At 46.9% G+C, this 26770-nt stretch overlaps 1 protein-coding gene and 1 long non-coding RNA gene across 2 annotated transcripts; one reads left to right on the top strand and one right to left on the bottom strand.

Moving 5' to 3' along the window:
* The first annotated feature begins 1767 nt into the window (after positions 1–1767).
* On the top strand, positions 1768–19889 carry LOC142043195 (interleukin-13 receptor subunit alpha-2-like). The gene is made up of 10 exons (XM_075054068.1): positions 1768–1961; positions 3694–3867; positions 6980–7131; positions 10064–10217; positions 10678–10798; positions 12413–12597; positions 13744–13901; positions 14700–14844; positions 15513–15615; positions 16513–19889. Exons 1-10 carry the CDS (start codon positions 1898–1900, stop codon positions 16553–16555), a joined length of 1299 nt encoding a protein of 432 aa, XP_074910169.1. The 5' UTR covers positions 1768–1897; the 3' UTR covers positions 16556–19889.
* A 901-nt stretch (positions 19890–20790) lies between these two features.
* Positions 20791–24473, bottom strand: LOC142043196 (uncharacterized). Its single transcript, XR_012653975.1, has 3 exons — positions 24334–24473; positions 23965–24084; positions 20791–21152 (listed from the first exon to the last, which is right to left on the bottom strand). It is a non-coding gene; the product is annotated as an uncharacterized LOC142043196 (long non-coding RNA).
* Positions 24474–26770: the final 2297 nt, after the last annotated feature.

The following is a 26770-nucleotide window of genomic DNA, read 5'->3' as shown; positions in this document are numbered from 1 at the left end:
TTTGTCCATCCTTCACAGAAAGTAGGAAGGAAACAGCCAGCACTGTGTAATTGCAGCGAAGGGAGAACTCACCCATAACCCCCTCACCTTCAAAATTCATGGGTGCCCAAGGCAACAGGGTTTGTACTACCCATTCCTGCTGCTTTTTGCTTTGGAAAGATGAAAAGCAAGTGGCTGTTCACTTGTTCTAGTAGTCTGCAACCACGGGCAAAGCCCACATGGCTTTCTGGGCCTGTTTCCCAACCAAATGACACTGCAGATCAGGATAGTAGTGGGTCATGGGCTTCCTGGTTCCTCACTTCAGACCTCCCGTTGGTGCCCATTAGGACTAATTGGTCTTCATAGTCCAAGTGCTCTTCCTTACTCTCATCTGTTTTCAAAGCTGTGGTCTCACCCAGCACACAGCAGTTGGTGTCTCTTCTGGGAGGTAGTTGCTATAACCAGACATATGGGATCACTTTTTATCTTTAGTGTAGTGAAAGGTAAAAAGGTTCTGAAATTTTGCTTACAACTGCCTTGAAAGTTCAAAAAGTTCAAAGTGTGAAGGATGGTCATGCTCTTTCCATTGGTACCTACCTTCGAAGCATCTTACTGGAGCCAGAACCAAATAGCTATGATGTGATGGGAATGGCTTCACACCTGAAAAGTGACTGTGCCTCCCTCAGGTCTGCACAGCCAACGCAGCAGGCTGGCAGCGCTGCCCTGCCTGAGCGCACATCTTCCTGTGCACGCACAGTGAAATGGAGAGGATAACTGGCAGCTGGGAAGGGGCCTGATCCTGCCTTTGCTGGTCCAGAACATTCCCATTGACTCCAAGTTGGAAGCAATAACACATTCATTCGAGCATCAATTCAAACAGCGATAGCGTAAGTCTTGTACAGGTGCTTGGAGAGCAGTTTTCTTCCTAACGAGAAGTCCTCCTTTGGTTGCTGATGCTGTTTCTCATGTTCTTAGTATGTCTGAACTGTTTCTCAATATGCTTAAATTTGGCCATGGGAAGATCCAGCCTCAGCCACAGCCTGTTGCTTGTTGGGGCACGCACTCCACACCTCCACTCTTCCCGAAACGTCCTTTATTGTCCCTCCTGGAGGGGAGTTGCTGCAACCAACTTCCCTTGACTCACGCAAGGCAACATGGAGATGACCCACCCATATATTAGCTGATCCTTTAGCCCAGCAACAAGAATCATGAGATGTTTTTTCAGCGAGGTGTATTCAGTATCAGAGCTCTCACCTGGGGCAAACCAGGTGTGGTTGAAGCACCCACTCCTTGTAAAGGGTGCTCCAGGCTGAGGGTGAGGGAGGGCTCACAGGGTGATGCAGGGAAGGAGAGATGAAGTAAATGGTGACAGGCAAGGCTATACAAGGGTCATGTTGACCAGCTGTGCTGATGTGCCTAGTCCGCAGGAAAGGAGCGAGGGGATGGGTAATTTTATGTATTTTCTGCAGAGCCCTGAGGGGCAGGAGCAGCTGGATTGTCTCCGGAGCCAGCAACGCCAGCAAGCTCTGGGCGAGGTGCTGTGGTTTGCCAAACTGGGGCTGGCCCAAGGGGAACACTGGCCGGAGCTACATGGACTAAGATGCTGCGTGGGCCGCGGCTCCCAGGTGCCAGGGACAGCTGTGTGCTGCCGCCGCTGCGAGGGGGTCAGGCAGCCTCTGGCATTTAATGAGTCATTTAAACATTTCAAACATACTTTTGACCTACTTTAGCACAGTTATAGCAACAATTAGCACCAACACCTCATAAATCAGTGTCATCTCTGGTGCTAGCTTATTAAGGTGTCTAAAGGCAAGAGCTGTAACATTGCAATGTGGCATCTGATCCCTGAAGAGAACAGTCGGGCCTCTTTAAAAACCTCCAAATTTCTACCAAATGCAAAGTTTTGAGCAGACCAGCTATGAGGCTGCTGAGGAGCTCGGCACTCCAGAGGCAGACAGGTTGCCATGTACTTAGAGGTCCAGGTAAGAGCACTTTGCTGGTTTTAAATCTTTCTGTGTAAGCCTTTGTTTATTTTTACTTGCCTTATGAAACCATGTGAATATGTTAAAATTAATTGTACTGGAAATGGAAAAAGCTTCCTTCACTAATATTCATGCACAGTCCTGGGATGCTGTTACTCACCAGCTGTGAGTTATAGCTGCTGCTTTTCCCGGCTCTGTAAGACAGCTCTCCTTATCATTGCATCCTGCTACTTAATTATGAGACCTTTCCGAGGCAGAGACTTACGCATACAGCCAGGTTTGTACTGACACAAGTTTTATGTTGTGTTCAATATGTTAGGAAGTAATTCCGGTCATTTCTTCTGACTGGAACTTCTCCATATGTTCTCATCTCACAGTGAAACAGAAAAATTACTGGTATTGCTTACATTTATGTAATGGACTTGGAGGGATTTGATATTGATTTAAATTGAAAATTAGCTGTTAAAACTGTTGTGTATTTTTAGTTGCTGCCATGTGTTGCCAGTTAGTATTTCTGGTTAATTTAAACTCCCTTTCCCCCTCGCCCCCAACCTGTCTCCTCACTTCTTCTTCAAATGATGGGGTTTTTGTTGGCCCCAACCCTCAGATTTCCCAAGGTCCCTCTGTCTTGAAGCTCTGCCTTTCAGCAGACCCCCAATTTTGTATTGTTGCACTGTAGCCACAGGTGCTGAGGAGTAAGCAGCCATGCCAGAGCATGACCTGGGAGTCCACCTTTTATAGTCAAGCTCTGTAGACAATGTAAAGCGAGTTTGTAATCTGAAAAGAGCTCAGTGTGTGTTCACGTAGATGTTGCCGTTTTCTTACAGCAGCAGAGCTAAAGCAGTGGTCTCAAGCTTTCAGAAGGATTGATATCAATATCTAATCTATATGATCTCTCTCTCTCCCTACCTCTATCTAATCTATACCTATACCTGTATCTATATGTAAAAATTAAAGAAAAAAAAATTCTTTTTACCTGTAATCCGTGTGCTTTCTGGCATAGGGAAGCAGGCTGGGCTGCTGTGTCCATAAACAGTGATTCCTACCCACCTTCAGCATGAAATCTGAAGGAAGGAGAAAAGACCCCCTGGAAATTGCTCCTCTTTCCCTCTCAGTCTCCCTCCAGCAGACCTGCTCAGGAAGAGAAATTTTTCCCCTTCCAAAATTATCATGACAACGAAGAAGATTTCTCATAAGCATTCCTACCATTTCGGGTGTTTTTGTTGGAGAGTGACTTAGAAAGGAAATTATCTCCTTTTTTTTTTTCTTTTTAGACACCAAATCCTTAAACAGGATAGCCAAAAGCACTGGTGAGAGCTGCATAAGATGTGTCTGTTTATTGAATTGAATAAGGCAATGCTCAGGCATTCTCTTTTTTTTTTTAATGAAAATGCCATTGGTCCGAGGCACTTCCTATGGCAGGCAGGTTAGTTGCTTGGCTGCGTTACTCTTTCCACAGAAGACATGCAACAGACGGCTTGGTGACTGAAGTACAGGCTGACGTGCCTTCGGAGAATGTGCTTAGCTAGCCAGAAACTATTTCAAATGAAGCCCAAGTCATCCATGTGTTGTCAGCCCCAAAAGTTACAAATAAAAAAAGTCCTCTGGGAAATGATTAATCAGACTTGGTAAACACGTAAAAAGGCACTTGTTGTCAGTGCTCACCCTGCAGAGGGAATGCCAGGGCCCCACCGATGTGCTGAAGCCTTTCAACACTGGTTTATTTCTCCAGCCTCCTTGCACACGTGCTGCAGGACTGCTTTTCTGATGCCACACACCTTCCAGCAGGAATCCCTGCCGTCCTACCTCGGAATGGCTCTCCGGTGGCTTTACATGCTCTCCGTGGCACTGGTGTGGGGCTGCGTGGTGTCGTCATCCTCCTCCTCCTCCTCCTCCCACACCACAGGTAAAACCCGGCGTGTTGTTCGCATTGCTGCATAACATAGGCTTCACATTAACTGGGGCCCTTTATGAAGTTAGTCCTTCAACTGAAGCTTTTCTTGTGTGTGTTACAGCGAGTGGCTGATTTATAAACCTGTAATCAATTGTGTAAACATATTGTGTGTTTAGTGGATATTTTACTGAGTAACTTCAAAAGGACCAGAAGCTGCCTTTGGTATACTGTTTGATATAGAGTTATTAAATAGAAATACCACGTGGATACATAAATGCTCCTGAATGTGGTTCCAGACAGACAGACTGTGCTAGGTGTAAGAAATGCAAGTCTTATCCATAATTGGAGAATAATACTTTCTTCTAAAAAAATACTGCTTTGCAAGCTATGATCCATGGCAATGGCACTTCAAGCACCCTTTGCTTCAAGCCCTTGAGCACCTCTTTGCTGTACTGCACCCACCAGCTCCAGCCCTTTTGGCCTCTGGGAGCTGGGACTTTGCACCCAAAAGCTTTTCTTCTTCAGAGAGATGGCGAGTAGGTCTGGCCATCCCTGCTGCAGCTGCTGCATGGTGGAGAGGTGAAAACTTGGCCAGGAGGGCACTGAGAGGCTCCTGTCCTGCCAGCCAGCACGCATAGAAAGCTGCCAGCAAACGTGCCGCTGCCACGCCAAGCAAAGCAGCATTGCCTTTAAAATGGGCTTCTCAAAACGCAGAAGTTGCCTGCACCTCTCTAACCATCACAGAGAAGTGCAGACATAGACGATATGGGGAGCACGTGGCAGGCTGCCATTTTTGCACTGGCAAAATAGGCAGAAAATAGCAAACCCGCCTGCTGCTTGTACCACCTAAGGCAGCACATGGCATGGGGCTAGGCAGCGGGAGGCAGCTGGGGATAAGCAGGCAGTTCGTCATCAAAGCTGCGATGTTCAAGTGAGTGTGCACGGCAGCCAGGAGCGGGTGGCCATGAGGGCTGCGGCTGTCTAGCCAGCACATCACTACCTGACCCACCGCCATGCAAATCAGGTAGAGAAGTTGTTGGGTGTTTTTTCCTCAAGAAACATTCAGGAGCAGCTTTCCTTCAAGACTCAGTAACAAACCAGAGTATTTCTAGTCCTGTGTTCTGTATGAATGATGTGAGTGAAGCTGGTTTGTCATGTAATATTGAAACTGCAAGAGGCAGTGCTGACATTTAAAAAACAATCAAATTCCAGAACGCAAGCCACATCCCAGAAAGAAGCTTTGCCATTCCTTCTGAAATCCATTCAAAAATTATTTTGCAAGAACTGCTGTTTACAGTTGCAATTGTTTTGAAAAAATAGTACTGTCTTGTTCAAGCTCAGGATGGAAACTTTCCAGTAAGAAATTCTGGTTTTGACCAATCTAAACCTCTCTTGACAGCTTATTACCAGGCTCATGACAAAGGCTAGTAGCTTTTTGCTTCCTTGTTTGCAGAGCTGCAAGGCTCAGCATTTATCCACTCAGGAGGAGCTTCCTGAGCGCAGGCGAGTCCAGCTTGCAGCCCTGCCAGCAGATCTCCTCGGCCAGCCTGTTATGGAAATTACGCGTGCCAGCCACCATAACAGGGTTCGACTCTAGGACATGGTGCGCTCGCGATGTGGAAACCTTCCCTCGTGCTGGCCCTGGTGGGCCCTCAGCCCGGGCTGGCCGGTGGGAGGAACACCCCTTCGCCTTCTCCCCTTTCCCTCCTTGGCGTGGCTATAAATGGCCTTTCTGGATGAGCCACTCAGTCATGTTTTAGCCGCTGCAGGTCTTCAAGCGCCATTCCCGCAGGCTTGCTGTCCCCCACGCTGCTTATCCCTCTGCTGGATCCTTTGCGTGTTTGCCAAGACCCAAGAGGTGAGTGAGATGCCCTCACCTCACCCCTACCTCTGATGGTCACCAAAAGCCCAGCTTGAGCTCTCTTTGCACAGGCAGAGCTGCCCGTGCCCCTATTCCCCCTCCTCTGCTCGTGCTGGAAAATCTGTGCCTGTCGTAGCATAGCGAGATCAGACCCTCGCCTCCTGCAGGAACACGGGGCTGCTGAATACAAGATGTCGCACATGCAGGGCCATGCCCCATTGCCCCTGGCGCTGGAGCAAGCCCACCACCACCCTCTTGAGTCCAGGCTGCATTCATGGGACTCACAGCTGGTGGGAGGGAGAGTGTTTTACTTGTTACACAGAAAAATAGAAAAAAATCTAGTTTTTCTCCAAATTATTGTAGTCTATTGTTTCTTGCTACAGCACCCCCCTAAATACATTGCCATGATATCTTACTTTGCCATCTAACGTAACAACAAATCTCCCATGGAGCTCTTCATGCTGGGTAAAGTGGGATCTTAAGACTGCTGCCTAAGGTGTGTTTCATTTGGGAAAGTTTCCTTAGAAGAAACGTGAATGACAGGTCCATACAGAGCTGGGCTTTTAGGAAGCATGTCTTAGTACAGAATTCATCCATAATATATGCTGATTTATTAACATATGGCCGCACCTTACAATAGCTTAATAAAAGCCAGATTGACTGTAAAAGCACATTTTTGTATAGCAACTCTTTGCTTTTCTGCTTCTGCATGGGTTTTGTCTTGTTTTTTTCATTAATCTTCAATATACTTGAAAGGAATATTTAAAGAAATATGGGTGATTTGTGTCTGTTACAGTTCAGGAATATAAATTTCCCTGACAGCATGCTGTGATCTGTCATTCCATGTTGGTGTATGTGCTGAATACAATGTTTGCAAGGATACTTGTCCTGACAGTGATAAACATTAGGAGTTAAAAGTAAGCAAAAACAGGACTTGAAAGGTCATCCCAGAACAGTAGTTTTGCTTAAAACATCTTGAAAGAGTGTCAATTGAAAAAGTGTGGCATTCTTTGTGTCTTTTCAATGGTCCTTGAGTGTTTCCTCTGAGCATCAGCAAAAACTGGGTTTCGGGGGGTAGACAGGAGTACAGCTTATGTCTGTTTGTTGAGAACAGGCTATTAAGTAGCCAGGGCTGGACCTGGACCAGCAGTGCTTCCCTCCACATCCAGCAGCTGCATTTGTCATCTCCTCAAATGTCACAACTTTTTTTTTTTTTCTTTACATTGACACTCTGTTTTACCCTCTGCTTTGTTTTCAATGTAGTTGCTCCCCCACAAGACCTTCAGATCACTGATCCTGGACTCTTAGGTTCTCTCGATATAGAGTGGAAACCTCCACCCAATGTACAAACCTTCAGTGAATGCACAGTAAAATACAGGTTTGAATACCGCAATGCTGGTGACAGAGACTGGAAGGTAAGACAAAGCACGGTTTACTCCTCTTAAATCCAGGCTATTGTTCTGCCTTTAGTTTCTGCATAGGTTTATGTTTGCATTTGAAGGAGAAGTGGTACCAAAACAGTTCCAGCTTTCCATGAAAAAGCCAGACTGTTCCAGTTATTTGAATCTTTTGCCAGATAAGAATGTGTTTCAAAATGTAACAGCAGCAGCAGCCAGAGACGGGGCTATTTCTGTCAGAGGGTGTGGTGCTTGCTGCCAAAAATAATCCAATAATATGTGGTAGCATTCTTCATTGTAAAAGGCACTGCACGTTTTAGAAAGTCTTTACGGGGCTTGAACTGAAACGCAGTGTCAACAGATCCTTAGGGATGCAAAGTGGTGAATAAATGAAAGATTAAATTTAATTAATTAGCCTAATGCTCTAACATTCCCTTTATCCAGAAGGGTGTTTCTAATTCCCATTTACTTTTGTCTTTTAGATATGTTGACTCTAACTCAGCTCTATGATAAAATTGTCAGTCTTCTCTCGTTGATGTGTAGCAGCGCAATAGCAGGCAGGCACAGTACAGGAAGAGTTGTAGGAATGTATTTTGGGAGTGCTTAGAAGATGAAAGCTGCTGCAGGATTAGGAAGGTAAATGGAGTGGGGAGAGGAGAAACACATCAGTAAGCTGTTTGGTTGGCACAAGGTACTGAGGAACACATGAAAAAAATGCTGAGGATGTCCCCCAACAACCCAAAATACAGACTGGTGTCCTGAAAGAAAGGGAGGATTTTTGCACAATCCTGAAGCAGGAGTGCTAGACAGCTTGCCAACTCCAGAGACCAGGGAGAGAGGGAGGGAGCAGTCACACTGGGTTAGCAGTGCTGTGGATCCCAGCCTCTTGCTGTGAACAGTTTCGGCATGTCCTGCATGAGCTGGTCGTCCGCTTCATCCGCACAAGGCAGCAGAGCCAAGGCTGTGTCATGGTTTCAGCCCAGCCGGCACCATGAAGCCACTCGCTCATTCCTTCCGTCCCAGTTGGATGAGGAGGAGAAAATATAAAGAGAAGCTTGTGGGTTGAGACAAGGACAGGGAGGATCACTCGCCAATTATAGTCACGGGCAAAACACAGACTCAACTTGGGGAAAAAAACAAAATCAATTTAATTTGTTACCATTCAAATCAAAGCAGGATAATGAGAAGTAAAACCAAACTTTAGAACACTTTCCCCCAACCCCTTCCTCCTTTCCAGCTCAACTCCACTCCTGATTTCTCTACCTTCTTCCCCCCAGCAGTGCAGGGGGACAGGGAACGGGGGTTGTGGTCAGTTCATCACGCATTGTCTCTGCTGCTCCTTCCTCCTCAGGGGGAGGACTCCTCACTCTTTCCATGCTCTGGCGTGGGCTCCTCCCTGGGCTGCAGGTGGGCATCTGCTCCCCCGCTCCCCTCCATGGGCTGGGGGGGGACAGCCTGCCGTCTCAACTGCAGGCTGCAGGGGCATCCCCTCCTCCGGCACACCTCCTGCCCTCCTTCTTCACTGACCTCAGTATTTGCAGAGGGGTTCCTCTCACATTCCAATCTCCTTCCCCACTGCAGGTTCCCCTTCTTAAATCTGTTCTCCCAGAGGCACTACCACCATTGCCGATGGGCTCAGCCTTGGCCAGTGGCGGGTCTGACCTGGAGCCGGGGAAGCTTCTAGCAGCTTCTCACGGGAGCCACCCTTGTAACCCCTTCCCCCCAACCCAAAGAGGCTGCCAGGCTGTGCTCAGCTACACACAAACAGGTTTTGGCCCAGCCATCCCATGGGAACCTGCAGAGGTGGAAGAGCAGGGTACCTCCCATGCTGTTTCAGCTATGATTTGTAATTGGAAGAGCATGGAACAAGGCTCTTTGACCTGATATCGGTCATGACACACATCACACTCCAAGCCACACAGCAGTGTGCAGCTGTGCAGATTCTTCTATGATGATTTTAACTAGGATTTAAAAAGCACAGAGGAAAAAAAAAATGCAGCTTTAAAAAACAATTCCATAAATCACATGTAATAAAAGTATCTTATACAAGGCAGATCTAAAAAAGTAGAAAAGTACACCTCTGGTACCTTGCCAAAACCTTGACCCCAGATAAGGTTGCAAAGAGTCAGTCTGAAAAAAAATCCATGGGACATCAGTGGAAGCAAGAGTCATCAATGTCTGTTAGAAACACATGGCTCAACATGGCTCTTTCTTACACTCCAGGACTGCTGACAAAAAGCTTGACTGCGGGCTGTGCCGTTGCAGTTCCTGCTGCAGCACATGTATGCATTTTACGGCACATTACTTCTCTCCTGCTTGGGCTAATGCGACACCTTCTCCTTCTCGTCATTTGTTCTAACTCTTGCCAACAACTCTTGTTATTTTTCCCTTGCGTAAAGTAAGGGGGAGTAAGTCTGAGGGAAAAAAAAAAGAAATACCTTTAGAGGCGCTGCTCAAAAAGTCCCACAAAGGGCTAAGCCCAACGGCATGCGGCGTTCAGCCTGCAGTGCGCTGCCTGGCTGCTGCTCCGTGCTCGCAGGGTGTGGTTGTGCTTCCCGTGGGAACCATCAGTTACAAGACTCTTTCTTCCTTCTGTTTCTGATTACCTCACATCACAAACAAGTGCCTGTTATCTGGATTTATAGTGGTCTCCTCGCCAGACCCTCCCCGGTGCTCCTGGCTGGTGGGGATCCCTTGAACCACAGTCTGCTCTGTCTTGTCATTGCTGGTGTCCTGTGAGGTGGAGGGACTCAAAGCCAGCGAGGCTGGGCAGAGCAGGTGGTACGAGAGTGCTGGAGAAGCACTGGGCACGAGAAGCAGGACAGAAATGTAAAGAACCATTAAAGCACACAAATGAGCCTACTCACAGCTAGAGCAGGAGCAATGGTAGCTAATTCTGCAGTCCACTTAGTGACAAAAGAGGTGCTTATAAAGTCTGTCTTTCAACCAGGTTATTTTTACTAGGAAGCTAAAATTCAGAGTTGGATTTGACCTCAGCAGGACTGCTGAAGTGAAGGTGCAAACACTGCTGGAAGGACGGTGTACTGATGATGTGGAGGTGCAAAGTGACTGGATTTATGCTACCTTTCAGGTCCCATTGCAAGGTTAGGAGCAGCCTTCAGCACCTGGTGTAGTTTTGCACTTTGCATGAGCCTGTTGCATGAACCACTGCTGGCCTGAGGGTTGCTGGGTGGATAAGCCATTGCAGGGCTTGTTGAAGTATTAGGCACCAGAGCATCTCTGCTTCCACTGGCTGTGGTTGTGGTTACTGGATCCTTGGGGCTCATTTCCCTCTGCCCTTACCCTGGCTCTGCTGGGTTGCCCTGCGCGAGCTCCACGGCTGAATGAAAAGGTCAGTTATGCATCTTTCTGCTCTAGGTACAGTGAACTGGCTGTTATAGGAAACAGAGCACTTGGCAGCAAAACTAATAATGGTGACTGGCCTTTTCTTTTGCTTTTTTGTCTTTCAACTGCAGCACAATTGTTCAAAGATGTAAAATGATATTTCTGCTGGGCCTGACTGGTACATTGCTAAATAGTGGTTATTTCCTTCTCATTTGACAGGAAAACTGGAATCAGAGGTTCAGAATTTTCGCTGTGTCTATCATGACTGGGAATACCTCAAGTGCACTTGGCAACCAGGTCTCCTCGCTCCTCGTGGCGTACATTATGGGCTATATTATTGGTATGTCTCAGCAAAATAGAAAAACATTCAGGCAGCAATCAAGTGAATGTCTCAGGCAATGCTATTACATGATCCACCCAGAATGAGCAGAAATAATGCACCAAGCAACATGTGCCTTCGGGCAAGGAAATACCAAATCCCTGCTTCCTTTCTTAAAATCAGGCTTGTGCTGACCTTCTACAGGGAGTGCCTTCTCCCTTCCTCTTTTGCCTTTTATTCACATCCGTGGAGTGCTTTCTGCATGTTGTCCATCACGAAGCCTTGTGCTTTCCCTTTGCTGAACACACCTGGATTATTCTGGCTGCACATTTCCCTTGATCACCGTGCATATATCTCTATAAGATAGGATTCAGCAGGAGGTTACCAAGCTCAGTGAAACCTATACAAAGAGCAGGGCTTCTTGGCAACTGACAGATTTAGTCTTCAAATATATTTTCATAGCCTTAGCACATTTCATACAAGCAAACATGCTGCCGAAAGGTAGTAATAATGCATGTTTCTCAGTCATTTCTTTTATACTGCTGCCTGATGATGCTGTTCTGCAAGAAAAACAAAGCCAGACTTAGTGGTTTCGGGCAAAGTAAATGCTGTATTTGTGCTTCAATTCCTATGACACTATGGTAAGGATGACTAGTTAGGAAGTCATTGGGTTTCACACCTTTTGGCTATGTGTAGAAAATCATAGCTGCTTTTTAAAAAGAGTTTCCATGTAACTCTTGGAAATAGTCTTCAAAGCAGAAACACTGATTTAAAAACATTTTGCTAACTACAAAGGTCTGCTTGAAGGAAACCATGGAAATTCATGATTTGTTCCTTAAAAAAAAACCCCAAAACCACAAAAAATCCCCAGCAAACCCACCCTTAAACTGCCTGTAACAAAACCAGGCACTAACCAGCAGGAGTCTTAAAAGGTAATATGAAACACCACTTAGTACTTCCAGGATGGGGCCAGCAGCTAAGCTTTGGGGAGTGGCCCCCAAAGACAGGAGGCAGGTTGAGAGGATTGGGTTGTGGTTGCACATTAGCTAATAACCAGCAGAACCCTTCCTCGCTCCCACCCCTGGGTTTCCATTACATGTCCATGTAGATGCATGGGACCTACGAGCAATCAGCTACAGCAGCTGATTAACCCTCATTACATTCATGGGACATGTCACCTGCCACAAACCGCTGCATTTTGGCTTGGGAGGAGACCTTTCTGCAGTTCCAGAGTTGGTGGCTGATGCTGCTGTAAGTGCCGCATGGGAGGATGGCTGTCTCTGTGAGTAGGGGCCAGATCCTGCCCCGGCTTCACTCACACAGTGGCACCTCATGAGGCCTCTTGTGCTCCAGCAATGGGCATGGGGAGAGGCTGACACAGCCTACAAACCAACCTGGGAAGCCATCTGTGCATATTAGTTTGGTTTTTTTCTTCTCCCCACACTTTTCCCATAGCAGTAGTCCAGGTGACAGATGCATAACACTGTGCTTTGGATCACTTGTGAAAGGCAAAATGTGGGTAGGATATAGGCAATACTCGAGACAGGTCCAATCTTAAAAAAAGGCCTTATCCAAGTAGTGACTGCCATTTCTGTGTTTATTTTTTTTCTTTCTGTTTTCCTAATACATTGCTAGGTACGAGGGACTGAGCCATGCAGTGCAGTGTGATGACTATATTCAGGATCATGATATAAACATCGGCTGCATATTGCAAAATCTGAGCCAGGCAGAATATAAGGATCTGAGCATTTGTGTCAATGGTTCAGCAGCAGCCACTCTGCTACGGCCGTTGTATGTCACCCTTCGCCTTCACAACCTAGGTAACACTGGCAGGAAAGCACCGGGGCTCTTCCTGGGGACCCGCATGGCCACCACGCACCCAAGGCTCACGTCTTGCACAAGGGGGCTCAAACAAATGTGTGCTCTTGTAGATGGGTGGCTGTAATGTGTCTGGGTGGATTTCCCCCTGGAGAAGGGACTGTGGCATGTGCCACACAGGACTTCAGTTTCCAGCAGTGGTTGCAAGTGAGCACCACCACTCAGCACCCACCCCGGAGGATCAGTGGGTGCCTCCAAGTGCTGTGCTTGGCAGCTGGACAACTTGGGACATAAATGGTCTGCTGGGCAGATGGCAGAACAGCTGTGGGTTTTTTGGCTCTAGCAGCACCACCACAGAGGTGGCTTCATTTACTCCTGCTGGAATTGAAACCACTGCTCTGCTCCTGCAACCACAGGAGAGATCTTTGGGATTTTCTGTTCAAACCAAGCTAAGGGCTGGGGAGAATTGAGTGCAAGGTGTGATGGGGTCTGCCAGAGCAAAAGTGGATTTCAAACCCATCAGAGACAGGGAAAGGAAGCAAAACACCGCATGATGTATAACCCAGTATATGCACTCTTTATTATAGGCACTTACCATGCTGATGCATTTACCCACATATAAATGCCAGGGAGATAAATAGCTAGTCCTCCAGTTAAGCCACTGGGCTAATAAGCAGGATTTCTGCATTCAATTAGTGCTGCCATGTGCTTCATGTGTGGTTTTCAGCACCTGGCATGAACCAGAGCCTCTCCTGGGATGCAGAGAGCGTCAGGCCAACACTGTTGCAGTGTCTTACTGCAGGGGCCGAGGCTGCCCTCGCAGCAAAGGGAGGGCGGCCAGCCGCACCGCCAGGGCGCAGCGGTGCCAAGCACAGCACTCACACCCCAGCATTTTAAAACCCCTGCACCGCAGCTCAGAGCAATGGACCTAGCCCAGCCCACGTGTCACGTTAAAATAAAAATACTACCCTCCAGCCTCAGTGACATCCTGCTCCTGCAGCATCATGGCTGATAGCAACGGAAGCTCAGAAAACCCATCAACAGGGAAAAGGGGCAGGGGATGGCGGTGATTAACTGAAGCCTTTCCCACCAGAAGCTGTTCGATTTCACCGCCTGACCGTCTCTCTTTGTGTTCCCTGCCCCCCCAGCAAAGCCCTCGCCCCCGAAGCAGCTGGTGGTTTCCATGTCGGCATCTGAGGAGCTCCACGTGGCGTGGGGCCCGCCGGGTGGCGAAACGCCGCCCCAGTGCCTGGAGTACGAGGTTCAGCTGGCAGAAGATCTGGAGGAGGCCAAGGCTGCCTGGGCGGTAGGGACGGCACGCACTGTGCCGCAGGGAGGGGAATGGGGTGGGGGGCCCTGCCTGATGGCCGGCAGCGAGGAAGCAAGCCGGAAAACTGGGGTTCGCACTGAGTTGCAGATGGGGTGTTAGCTACCCTGTGCACGGACTGTGCAGAGACATTGTCTGGTGCTGACCAGCTGCTCCATTGTATGTGCTCCTACTTAACACCCTGACCTCCAGCAGCAGCATTTGCTTTAGCAGTAACACATCCCGGCATGAGTCTCTGAGCAATTGCTTTCTCAGGCCTCCAGCCTGTTACCTCGGAAAGCTGTCATCATGGAAATGGTGATGGTGGTCCAATGAAACTATAATTCCGTCTCTCCAAAGAAGTGGCCTGGGACACAACATGTCTTTTATGCATGGTGCTTTTTTCTTGTGCATTATCCAGGTGCAGTTTTGATAGCAAAAATGGCAAGAACTAATTAATCATAGGGGGCATCTGAAGGAAATTTTTTCTTTTATTGCTATATTCTACATGAGTCATCTTAGCTAATTTAATGAAAGATTCCATAAATTAACAGGCAGAAATGGCAACATACACGATGGTGCCTCCCAGAATGTATGTATTTTCAGATTCGTCTCCATTGTCATCTTCTTGGCGTTAGCTGGTCCAAAACTATTATGAAATCATTTAAAACTGCCAAAACATAATCCAAGGGATTGCAGAGCCTGGAGATTATGTTCAGAAACATCTGGCCATGCCAGAGAACTACTGGTGGTGACATGTAATTCCTTGACATTTGTTCTCTCTGTTTTGTTTCTCAGTCTGTGTCAACCCAAATGGAGACTGCTTTAACAATTTCCAGAGCAAATCAAAGCCACATTTCATGTGTTCGTGTCAGGGGGAGAACAAATATTTTCTGTGCTGACCAGGGCTTTTGGAGTGAATGGACGCAGGAGTGTTTCTCCGGTATGGAATCCAAAGTAACCAGCATTTCTTTTACATCCTTTATAAAGCCTGTTTGGGACCAAGTGCCAGTGGCTGCCATGAGCATCTGCTGGTGTCCAGCACTGGAGCTGGGACCCTGGTTTAGTTACAGTGTCAACCTGCTCCAGCACAGCCATTCCTACAGCTTTGCATCTCCAGTGCACTTAGCTGGCGAGTCCCAAAATATTAATGCTTCTGCACCAGCACCTTTCCCCACTGCACAAGGACAGCTGTGATGGAGGAGTGACTGCTTTGCAAGAGAGGGCATGTGTTGTGTTACTCGGTGTCTCTCCACAGGGCATCCTCCTGGCTGCCCCACACCACGGATCAGCACCTTTGCACCCCATAGGCTCTATAGGGCTGTCCCTGTGTGCACTGGCTCTGCTGCAAGGTGCAGAAGGCAGGGAAGAGGCACATAGCGGTGCCTACATATGTGTGCAGGATATATGTTATGCTGATATGTTACCCTATACAGTAACATATACCTGGATGTATCTGTAATAAATAAATAAAGAAAGAAAGAAACAAAGAAAGAAAGGGTAACAAATGTGGACACACTGAGTTTGCATCTGAGCCCAAGCTTTGTAAGAGGTAATATGACCCGTTCTGGAAGCTAGCATTTTTTTATTTGCTGTCATTTATCTTTGCAGTGTCCAGAAAAGAGGACAAGCAGCTATTTATCCTCATTCCAGTCATTCTGAGTTTGTCAAGTAGCCTCATAATATTTATGTTGATTGGCCAGTGCAAGAAAAGGTAAGCACCAAGGCAGCCTGTTCATGCAATGTGCTTTTATGTGGGTGTCTCAGACTACAGTTAGAAATTAAAACATATTAAATATTAAGTGCCAAATGTTAATAGATGCTTTAAGATTGGACATCAAACAAGAGTTTATTTTCAGGAAACAACCTTGTAAGTGTGGCTGTTCCTGATATGAAATGCCTTACAACAACCCATAAACTCACAGCAGAGACCCAAATCCTGCTCATACGAGCTCAGACTTCTGTTAAATGCAGGAAAGTTACTTGCATGCACAGCAGCATAAATAGTAGCATTATCTTGCCCCAAACCACTCATGCAGCAGAGATTTGTAGTGGTTGTGTTAAAGAAAAGCCATTTTTATGGGCTAAGGCCTCATTCTCTTTGTGCTCCCATCCCAGTTATTTGCATTCATGTCAATGACGGCACATGAGGAAAGCAGATGAAGTGGATGAATTTGCCCATATCCAAATTATTGGTATTGATAACATTTTCTTCAGGTCTGAAGGATCACTTAGAGAGAACCGATCCCCTAGTACTGATAACTTAACTTTTCCTTAATGACCATATAGTGTAAGCAAGTAGATAGCTTTTCTAATATGCCTTTTAAGGCATCACTGATGAAGGAGAACTGGCTATAGAAATACCTGTGTGTTGTCCTCAGAGACTTGGTAGTTGAATGCATGGAGACACACACTCCATCTTTGTTTTGTATCCACCTTTCAAATGTTTTGGTTTATGAAATTGGATCAAAGTGTAGATGCTAGCAAGAAAACTGTGTAAAGCGAATGCTTCCTGCATTGCCACTGGGATGCAGCGATGTGTTATGAGGATGCTGTAGTGTGTCCCCAGCTGACTCTTGGTGCTGGGAATAACAGTCTGTGCCCATTTCAGATCCCCAGCAGGAAAGCCATTGCATGCATCGGTGGGATGCTAACTCTGCTTGCAACTACCATACCACTTGTGTTTGATGGATTGCTCTTAGAACATCATCCCAAGGACAGCTGAGAAGCCCTGAGCTTTCTATAGCCCACGTGGGTCTTCCCTACCTGATTCCATTAGCGGGGCTTGTTGTTGCAAGTCGAGTCCTCAGCGGGCTCAGGAAAACATTGGAGGAGTTTTAAACTGACTCTGGAGTGAGCCGTTTCTGGTAACAGGACAAGGGAGAAAAAGGAGGCAGTGGAAACTGCCATGAATAAAGATAACATGTTCCTCTGTGGGTTTGGTTTTTTATTTAAGGACTCTAGAAATCTGTCAACAGGACACACGCTGAAGGGCAGCACCTCACTCACAATGCTAGGTACAAACGCCTGCATCTAGCCACTGTACCCCACCTCGCTCTCACCACATCTTCCTAGCTCCCAAATACTCAGTCTGCTGAGAGCATCTGAATGCTGAATGTGAGCCCTGTGAACTGTTTATTTCGTTAACCGATATGCCTTATATGTTGCAAAGCTGAAGTGGGGAGGCCTAGAGAGAAAAACTTTTGCTGTAAAAAGGCATGATCACAGCTACTGCAAAGGACAGATGCTTCAGAGAAGTGAGGGTTACTCTGGCAAAGACAGCGTGGGAACTTCTCTAGGAAGCTGGCACTGGTACTAGAATTCCATGAAGCACCCAAGATGTCTCTCAGCACCATGTATTCAGCTGATGAGATTGCTGACTGATTTTTAAGGAACCATTCTTTATGATGATGATAAAAAAATTTAAAAAAAGTCAGCATTAGATGAGACACTGTCCTCCAAGCCCATTCTGGGTTTTTTTGGTCAAAGAACTAACCAACTAAAACCCAGAGGTTTAGTGTGCTTTCATTTCATCTGAACAACCCAGAAAACATATTTTCTTGCAGAAGCATTAATTCAAACTGGGAATTTCTAGTGAACAGTGGAAGCTCAGTGAGAAAATCAAGTTTGCGTCAATCAGCTATGTAAAAAGCCATGCTAATCCAATCAACACAGCAAGTGCTGTCTTACACATCCAACTGCAAAATTATTCAGTCACTATCAGCTGCTTCCACTGCTAAATGGGCAACAACCCAATGTTATTTGGGGAGCAACCAAAGGAGGAGAGCACCAGAAAAAAAATGGTCTATGCACAGACTGGAGCAGAAATGAAGTTTCCTGGCTGTTGTTATTTTGATGAGACACAACCTCTGCCTCTACTGTCTCCTGGGGCTTCTGGCCAGCCAGCATGGGATGGCTTTACATTTAAAAATACCCATAAGCATGCAACAGGCATTGAAATACTGTGTTTTATGTTGATGAATGCAGCACATCATTAGAATTGGAGAAGGGAGCTGGACTTGCAAGGCACTGACTGATCTAACACAGTAGGCAAAAGGAAGCAGGAATAAAGCTGGCTTGGCCCAGAAGCAGCACCCCACCCCAACTTAGGGACACTTGGCCTGCAGACATCTCCAAAACATGCTCATCAGAGCAATTCAAGGGAATGCATGGTTCATACAACAGGCCAGATGCAGGAGGCTCAGGACAGCATTTCCTCCTCTGTGTGATGGGAGAGAGCAGTTCTTTGGTCGGTGCCCTCCTGCCAGGTGCAGAGTCCCCTTCCTTCCCCCTCTGGTCTCCAGCGGGATTTTTGCAGTGACAAGGGGCACAGCCCTTCACCACAGCTGCCCCTGGCTGGCACAGTGCAAATATTTTGCTCTGACTTGCTCTGGAGGCTGGCCTGTGTGTGCCTCCCTGCAGAGCGATAGGCCATCAGGGCAGGGCAATCTCTGGGAGGACCGAGCCTGGATGTGCTGCTCTGCAACACCAGGTGAGCAGAGATGCTCAGCCAAGCTCGTTCTAGGGTTTTTGGGTACTTTCAGGAACTAGAGGACTTTTTGGCACATACTGAACTGGGTAGCATTTGGGTTATGGGTTTTCAGAACTGCCACCAGGGCAACAGTTACTGCACTAATAATAATGGTTAAAACCAGAAAAAGCACTAGAGAAAACTATTGGAAAGAGTCCCATTGAGATTTGCTATTACTGGAAATAACTCCTGGTAGGCCTCTGATGTTCTGCCAACCTCTTAAGAAGTTTAAACATCTACTAAAAACCACATGAGCACATTGTGAACTTCCCCCAGAGGAAAAGTGAGGCGGGCAGCTAGAGCCCACCCTGTTGCCCTGGGTACATCTGATGTGATCTCACCCATTTCACCATGTGGGAATGCTGGGCACAGGCATTTGGAGTGGGAAGAATGGTGTGGGAACCCTGGCCTCCTGGATGGGTTTAAGGTGGGTTAAAGTTTTTAGTCTAATTTTGTCCAAAAAGAGGTAAGAAGGAAAGAAGAATTAAAGAGAATGGGTGCAGGTAAGAGGTGGCAAAGGAATGGAAGTTGTACCTCTGCAGCTAGACCTCACCCCAGAAAAGATCAGAGCTATTTCAGTAACCACAAAATGTAAAAGTTAGGCTTAAGCCTGCCTAGAAACCTGCCTAGTAACAGAGTGATAAATTAAGTACATCTACTTATGGTATCTGTATGCTGCAGCTTTACAGGAGTGTTTAGGTAAGGAAAACTGGGCTCCCCGCTCACCAAACTCACCCTGGCAGAGGGTCCTCGCTGCAGCAGCAAGACACCCCCCACCCCCTTTCTCACAGCAGCACATCTGCAGCATGTGCAAAATTTAATCCTAATAGGTGGCCAGCTGCTAGTCCTTCCTAACATCCTGAGCCTTGCTAGAATTTCAGTAGTACGCTTTTTTTGCCTGTTTATAGAATTACACTAATTATGTATTTCTTTCACACAATATTTGCATTACAGTGGTTTAATTCATTTGCTGTAGCCCGTAATTAATATTTTCAGTAAAGCACTTTCAAAATTCCTCCTTTGGCATACTCTGCTCTTATTGTTCCCTGCTCATGTCTGGGTTCCCTGGTGCTTTTACCATCTTAGCCCCGCATGTCTGGTGAGGCATGTCTTTGCCAAACATACAAAGAGGACTCCTTTGCATACCCTTGAGTTTAGGGTCTTCTTTCTGTCTTTGACTGATAAAGTCTTAGAGCCATTTGTTGAAGAATAAAAAGCAACCTTTCCTACAGAGTTTTTTTTTCCCTAGAGAATGTCAATACTTGTCAAACATATGAAAGCATGATCCTGTGCATGCTGCAGGGAAATGTAAAATCAATTTGCATCTGTCATATTCTAACTGCTTTGGGGAAGTAGCAAAACAGGGAAGGCGAATGCCAAGGTCTCCGAACTCACAAAATCACCCTCCTTCTCTCACTGAGGTCTATTTCAAGCTACTAACAAGAGAATAATTTGAAAACCAGTTTTACCTTCTGTTTCCTCATTTTCCATCCTTGTATTTTTTCATTTTTCTGACTGGCCTCTGAATGCAAGATTTTGAAGTGTTTCAACCACTATAACCGGCCAATGGCTGAAAGACATAAAACAAGGCTGGCACCTCTCAGCAGCTCTTTACTCCTCTTGCACTTGAGGAAATGAAAATGCAGAAGTTGTATCTCACCGGCTGAGGCATCTCTGCTGAAGTTTTCCATCCGTACAGGCGCTAGAAACTCCGTGGCCACTGGGTGTCAGCATCTGTGCTTGGACGCAGAGGAGGAGGAAAGCAGGTGCAGCATCGCTTCCGCCAGAATTCAGTATTTAGTGCATGAAAATTAACTAGAGGGGACAATGGCGCTCTCACTCTAAGATAGATGAGGTTTGTTCTTTTTGTACTGCTAAGCGGAGAAGCATCACACCTCTGCTCTATCATTCGGCGCCAGGCTGACTGCCGGGTAACATCACCCCTCATGTTTACACACCACCATGACCATGGTTTAGTGCTGCTGCGCTGACCGGGAGCTGTGTGTCCCGTGGCATGTGCCAGCCAGAAGCAGTCCCTGCCCTCCCTCCCATGCTCATGCTACCGAGCACCCACAGAAATAGCCCGTCAGCTCAAACTGGAGGCTCGGCCGAGCGGGGACTGCGCCCTGCTGTACATCCCTGCCTCTGGAATCAGCTCCTGCATCCCCCAGCAACCCTGGGTCTCAGCACCCATCCCCAAGACACTGCAGCTCTAAGGAGTACCTAGATCCTGAAAGGACATAAAGTGGCACAGCTGTTCTGGCTTCAGCTTCTAGATGTCGAGGCTTTGGGAGTGCAGTAACTAATGATATCATTTAAAATCTAAAGAGCTTCATGGACCATGGCAGGTTTGCAGCTCACTGCCTTGTTGCAGCAGGGTACATTCGAGAGCACTGTCAAGCTCTTTATGTCTATGTAGAAGCTGAATTTTCTCAGGAGGGTCTGTGGTTCTCATAGCTTCAAGGCAAACAAGTACAGCTGATGCATGTGCTTAACAAAACAATTTGAGGAAACATATTGTGGCTGAGCTGTCTGAACAGCTGAAACAGCTCTGCAAACCGTCTGTGTCAAGATCCTCTTCCGGAGTACAGAGAGATAAAATAACCAGCTGAGAAACGACGGCCACCACAAGGTTTGCAACAAAACTGAGTATTCGCCTCCCTCCCCGGGCTGGTTGCCTCCTGTACGGGATTGCCGTCCAGATGTACCATGGGATTGCTCTGCTCGGGAAAAAAACCACCATTCAGCAGTTATGCCATGAGACACATTTCAAAAAAAAAGAAAACTAATTTAAAAATCCTAAACATGGTCTTGACATCTCCTTTTCTGATGGCTCTGCCCTGGAAACAACCTCAGTGTTTAAGCAGGTCACACTCCACAGAGAGCTGAGTGCAGTCACATCCTTAAGCACGGGGGTTTGACAGGCATAGTGGCAGCCCTGCTGCGGTCCCTGATGATGTATGCACTCATCTCTGAAGGCAAGGAGAGCCTGCACAGCATCCCTGCCTTCTCTGAGATATTAAGCATGAATATGATATGAATTAGGCTACATTGCCCTGCCTTTGCTGGAAGGTGCCCAAGTTCCTGCAGCTGCAGTGGGGGGGGGTTGAGCCATGGTCATCAGTGATCATCCGCAAACTATGGTTTTTCTTTCCTTGCCTGGGAAGCTGTGAATGGAGGTGGTAAAGGCATGTCACACCTTTCGTGTGCTTGGATGTCCCAGCTTACCAAAGCACCAGGGACTTGCAGGAATCATTTTCATTTAGGAAAAACCCCAGGTAATAAATACCAGGGTTTTTTTTACAAACCAGGGAATCACCTTCCTTTAATAGAATTCACTTATCTAGGTATCTTTACGATTTTAAAACAAACAAAGGGTGGCAGAACGTTCTTCACTGGAATTCACACAGGGGTGGAGAAAACATGCATACCAAACAGAAACATGATGTTCTTGGGAGACGAAGCTCTGTATTTCAAGGCTAAAATCTGTCAACACATCAGTCCCTCACCACCCAGGCACAGGGTCAGGCTCAGAGCACTGAAGAGCTATTTATCTGCCCACATTTGGAAAAAAAGGTTGCACTGGAATGTAAGCCAGAAAACCCGAAGATGTCAAGTGCCCCATGTGAACGTGTGCCATTGTAAGCGTCCAACCATCCCCAGCTCTGTCCTGCTTCGGATCTGGTGTCAATCTACCTGTGTGCCAACTGCTGTAGTAATCCACAGCAAGCCTTTTCTGCCAGTCTGCTTGTGCAAAACCTGATCTTCACAAGGATTGCAGCCTCCTGGCTGCCTTTGGACATGTCGACCTCCGCTCCTCAAGCACCCTTCCCTGTGTGGCCATGACACACATGTGCAACTTCAGTAACAGCAAACAGATGCAAAGAGTGTGTTAAATCACCCGGTGCATACAGCTTTTTCCATGGAATGGCTACAGAAAATTTACATTGGAGAAGAAACCAGAGACAACACACGCAGGTTCCCATCCTGCCTCTAGGTACCCAACCATCCTTTGCATCCTCACAGGGTCTGACTGCAGAGCCGGGGCCACCCAGGGAACCTGGGAGAGCCACTGTGCTTCCGAGAGGTCCCCACCTGATGCATAAAGCCCAGGAGAGGATAGTCCTTGCCTTTTGTCTGATGATGTTCCAGCTCTTAACTGTTCAACTGGAAATATGTCCCAACGTTTGGGACCCTCAAATTGGTCTTGGCTGGTAGCTGCCCAGAAGTTTGTGCCCATGCTGCCAATTTATTTAGAAACACTCACACTGAGAAAACAATAACCTTGCTGCCTACCAGGTTCAGCTGAGTCCACTTTTAACAACAGAGAGCTTAAAAGGCCAACAACACAATTTATTTTACTGAAGCAAAAGCATGAAGTTCCCGGATGCACAGTTGGAAATGCAGTGACAAAGAAAAGTATTAAAAAAGGCAGACTGCAAGCACAAAGCAGACTCTCAGCCCTTAAAGCTGCTCACCAGTGTTTTCTCAACTACACCAGCTAATGGCAGCCCAACAGGACATTACCTCAACACTGTGTGTCTCCAGAGCAGACTGACTGGCTCCAATAATACTCAATGTCCATGAAAATGCTGTTGTGGGTAAATAAAACTTACGTGACTGCATGCAGTCAGGCTTGGGCTAGCCAAGCTGGTTGATTTTGGATGCTTCGGAGAAGGCAAATGAAATACTGCTTCAGACAATTTGGGGCTGGCTCAGGGCTAGGAACACACAGCCTTCACGATCCCCTCACTTCATGTTGTCCTACTTGCAAGAGATGTACTGACTTGGCATGGCCTTGCCTGCCTTCCTCCAAAATTGTGGCATTTTTCATAGCTTTGCTAGGACTTTGAAGGACTGTAGTACAAAAACAGTGTTCTTGCTTCAAGATGTTTTTTCCTCCCACGCTTTGGGACACATCGCTGGGGAGGTCAGAGGTGCTGCCGTGCAGATGGCTGGCTTGGTGCCGGAGCCCTGTCAGACAGGAGGCTAAGGACATAAGGGCTGAGCTGGGCCCTCCTGCTGTACCCCTATAGCATAAATTCCTGCGTGAATGCAAGAGCTGAGCCCTCAATAAGCTTTTTGGTTGCCGTTACTGCTGCCTCACCAGAAAGTGCAGTCCCAGACCTGGAATACTCCACTTGTTAGAAACCTGCTTCTAATTTCTAGTTTATTTCTGGCCCTTTTTGTATACCAATGTTTTCCTCTAGCCTAAATAGCTCCTCTCCCTCCTTAGTCAGAACAAGCACTCCCTGATGTCCTGATGGAGAGCTTTCTTCACCCATCTTTGGCTGCTAGGAGGAACAAGCCAAGCTTTCTACCCTCTTCTTATTAAAAGGGTTCTCTATGCCCCTGCCTGGACTTGTGTCCCCCCACCGTGACTATTACCAGGGCTGCTGCTCAGGTCCAACACATAGTCCCACCTATTTTTTTTAAAGCAGAAGTGCCAACTAACTACAGCACAACAGGCAATCACATTCATTTACCCTCAAGGAGTAAAGATTTGGCTAAGGAAAAACGCCATTTGTTCACCATGGTTTGCTGCATCAGCTGCTTTGTTGCATGGCGTCAGTAACGCATCCCACCACTTTGCTAAATGCCGTCATAGGACAGCCTGGTAGAGGATGCAGGCAGTTTTCTCTTCAGCAACACCTAGAAAAGGTACAAGAGAGACCAAACGCTTATTTGAGGGTTAGCTCACCTGTGTGCCAGCCTTGTGGCTGTGCTGCAAAAAGAAGGGGGAGTGCTTAGCTGAGGGGGCTGAACATTGTCATGGCTTCATAGGTGAGTCACTGCCACCTGTGGATCCTCTCTGAAGACATTTTGGGACATGAACTATTGGTGCCTACAGGGGAGGAACCTGCGACACAGCTGTGATGTCAGCTGGGCATTTGCACTTACCTGTTGCTTTGAGCAGTATCATGATCTTTGGCAAATGTGAGCTCTGCAGGAGAGGCACTGAAGTCTTCCTCCCCAAAAAGTTGCGTAAAAGCTGTTCTAGCCTTGAGTCAGGGAGAAGGACCCTGATTAAAATCTTCAGTGGCTTTGATAAGCATCTGTCACCAGCACCCGCCTGTTCTTCTGCAGGAGGAGACACTAACATAAGCAGCACACACAAATGTGAAACTGCCCTGGAATTTTAAAAAAATGCAACCAGGCAGTGGTCTAACAGGCACCAGCCTACAGATCGTTTTTAGTGTATAAGCAATTCAAATAACTCAAAATGCCACAATTACATCCTATTAAAAACATATGTTGGATAATTAGGCTGTATTTTAATTAAACATTAGTTTATCCTATTTGTTGAACTAATTATGATTCAAGCACAGGGAAGTTCGAACAGTGGATTTAACATGCCCCTATGTGATGCTGCATGATTCATTTTTCAAGTCACCTAAGTGTTAGTAGCCCACTGGAGTGACAAAGCAGCAGCCATTGACCCAGGAAACTACTGGGGAAATTGTATTTACACGCTAAGAGATCCTTCATTTTTGGGGGGGAAGCAGAACATAAGGCAGCATTCATGAGAGATGTAATACATAACAAGGATTGCTTCACAGTCTCAATTTTCCACAATAATTTTTCACCCATTGGCTGCTGTGAGCAGTCTGTATGATTCTCTTGCTTTCACCACCCCAGAGCAATCAGAGTTACTGGACTTTGGTCGCTGCTAGATGCTTACCCACTCGCTAGGCCCCTCCGCAAATCTTTGAAGTTGTGGCCCAAGAGGCCAGGCTTTTGCAACCTTTTCTGCAGTTGCACTGCTCAGCACGGAGCGGAGTAAATCCCGCTGGGCACCGTGCCAGGACACGCTGTGCCCGGTTGTAAAAACAAGCTCCCTCGCGGAGGGAGTGTGCGGGAGGGCTGCCTGGAGCAGGGTGCAGCTCAGGGCACCATGCGCTGCCAGGTTCCCTCCTGATGTGCCAACATACCCTCCTGCCATCAGCAGAACCCATGGTTTAGGACAGTTTTAAGCAAAATTTTTCTGTGTGTAGCTCATGCACTTGACTGTTAAAGATCTTCTGGTGTAGTTCTTTAATCGGCAGGCATGCCTTGCTGCATTGATTATCTGTCTCCTACATATCTAAAATCACTCACCTGAAGACTCTCCACCTCCATGTTGTTATGGGATCGCAGCATCCCTGCACAGCAGAGAGGGAATGACACATCACAGGTATTTTGTCAACTTCTGACAACTTCAGAGCACAAGTTCCAGTGTGGGTAAAAGCAAACAAGCAGAAGACCTGAGACTTAAAAGAAAATGAGGGAGAGGCAGAACAGTCAATAACAACTTCATAGTTAAAAATAAAAAATTAGAGCACTTTTTGGTACATGGACACCCACCACTACATTATCACTAGAACAGCCCACATTTCACAGTGACACCTACAGCTGCATTTGATCTCCCCATCACAGGTTTCCTCGCCAGCTGTTCAGCTATTCCCATTTTTTCAGGGGAAGACTGAAGCATGGTGACATCTCCTGTTGCTCTCTGGGGCCTCTGGGATGTGTGTGTTCGTGTGTGCAGATATGTGTGTACATCTGTCTATCTCTGTTCTTTTGCTGCACCTGCCCAAGGCTTGGTGGTCTTTGTATGCTTTTTCCCAGGAAAAAGCTTCTGATGCCTTTCTGGCCCAGTCTGCAATGGAGACAAAGCCACGTGCAGTTCTTGGCTTGGCATATAGCTATCCTAATGATACCGTGACCCAGGGAGGAAACCCATCCAAGAGACATCTGCATCTTTATCACATGACGGACGCTGCTTTTGGAATGCCGGATTAGCATAATTTGTCTGCAAAAATATCAGACATCCTTCATTAGCTCAAAGCTATTTCTGAAGATCTGCTTGTGGTTTGCTTTTTTTCCTTAAAATATGTTTTTCCTTTGGAATTTGGCTCTCCATATCCAGGGCCCTCACGGCTCCAGCACATCAGATGACTGCAGTCAGCCTGCTGACTTGGAAGGGAAGAGCAGTGGCTGTGCTCCATGCCAGTGATGAACCTCTTTGTAGGGCGGTTCAGAAGAAAGGCACTAATGGTTGACGTGAGTGTCTACAGAGAAAAAGGCACTAACCATACTGTTCACACTGACTATTCACACATCACCTAACATTAGCATCTTTAAATTATCACTCAGATAAAAACTACTGCTGACTCACAAGTCATTAAAACAAGGAGAGCCATGCTGAGGTGGGATGTCTTGAGGCTCCTCAGCATTGGCTATGAACTGTATTGCCTCCTAAATGCCACAGCCTCTGGGTACCTGCTCTTATCTTCAGCGAGCACGGGACTGAAGGAGCAGGCCCTTGTCCTCAAAGGACAGCCTTTGAGGCCCTCAG

Source organism: Buteo buteo, chromosome 22 (assembly GCF_964188355.1).
Source record: "Buteo buteo chromosome 22, bButBut1.hap1.1, whole genome shotgun sequence".
NCBI classification, from domain to species: domain Eukaryota; kingdom Metazoa; phylum Chordata; class Aves; order Accipitriformes; family Accipitridae; genus Buteo; species Buteo buteo.
Note: the sequence above shows the minus strand (reverse complement) of the source record. Positions and strands in the feature narration are given on the sequence as shown.

Bases quoted from the DNA above. Each gene is read 5' to 3' on its own strand.
- LOC142043195 (XM_075054068.1), top strand. From the start codon at position 1,898: ATGAGGCTGCTGAGGAGCTCGGCACTCCAGAGGCAGACAGGTTGCCAT. The intron at 1,962-3,693 runs GTAAGAGCACTT...TTATTTCTCCAG, and splicing joins CCATGTACTTAGAGGTCCAG to CCTCCTTGCACACGTGCTGC. The intron at 3,868-6,979 runs GTAAAACCCGGC...TTTTCAATGTAG, and splicing joins CTCCTCCTCCCACACCACAG to TTGCTCCCCCACAAGACCTT.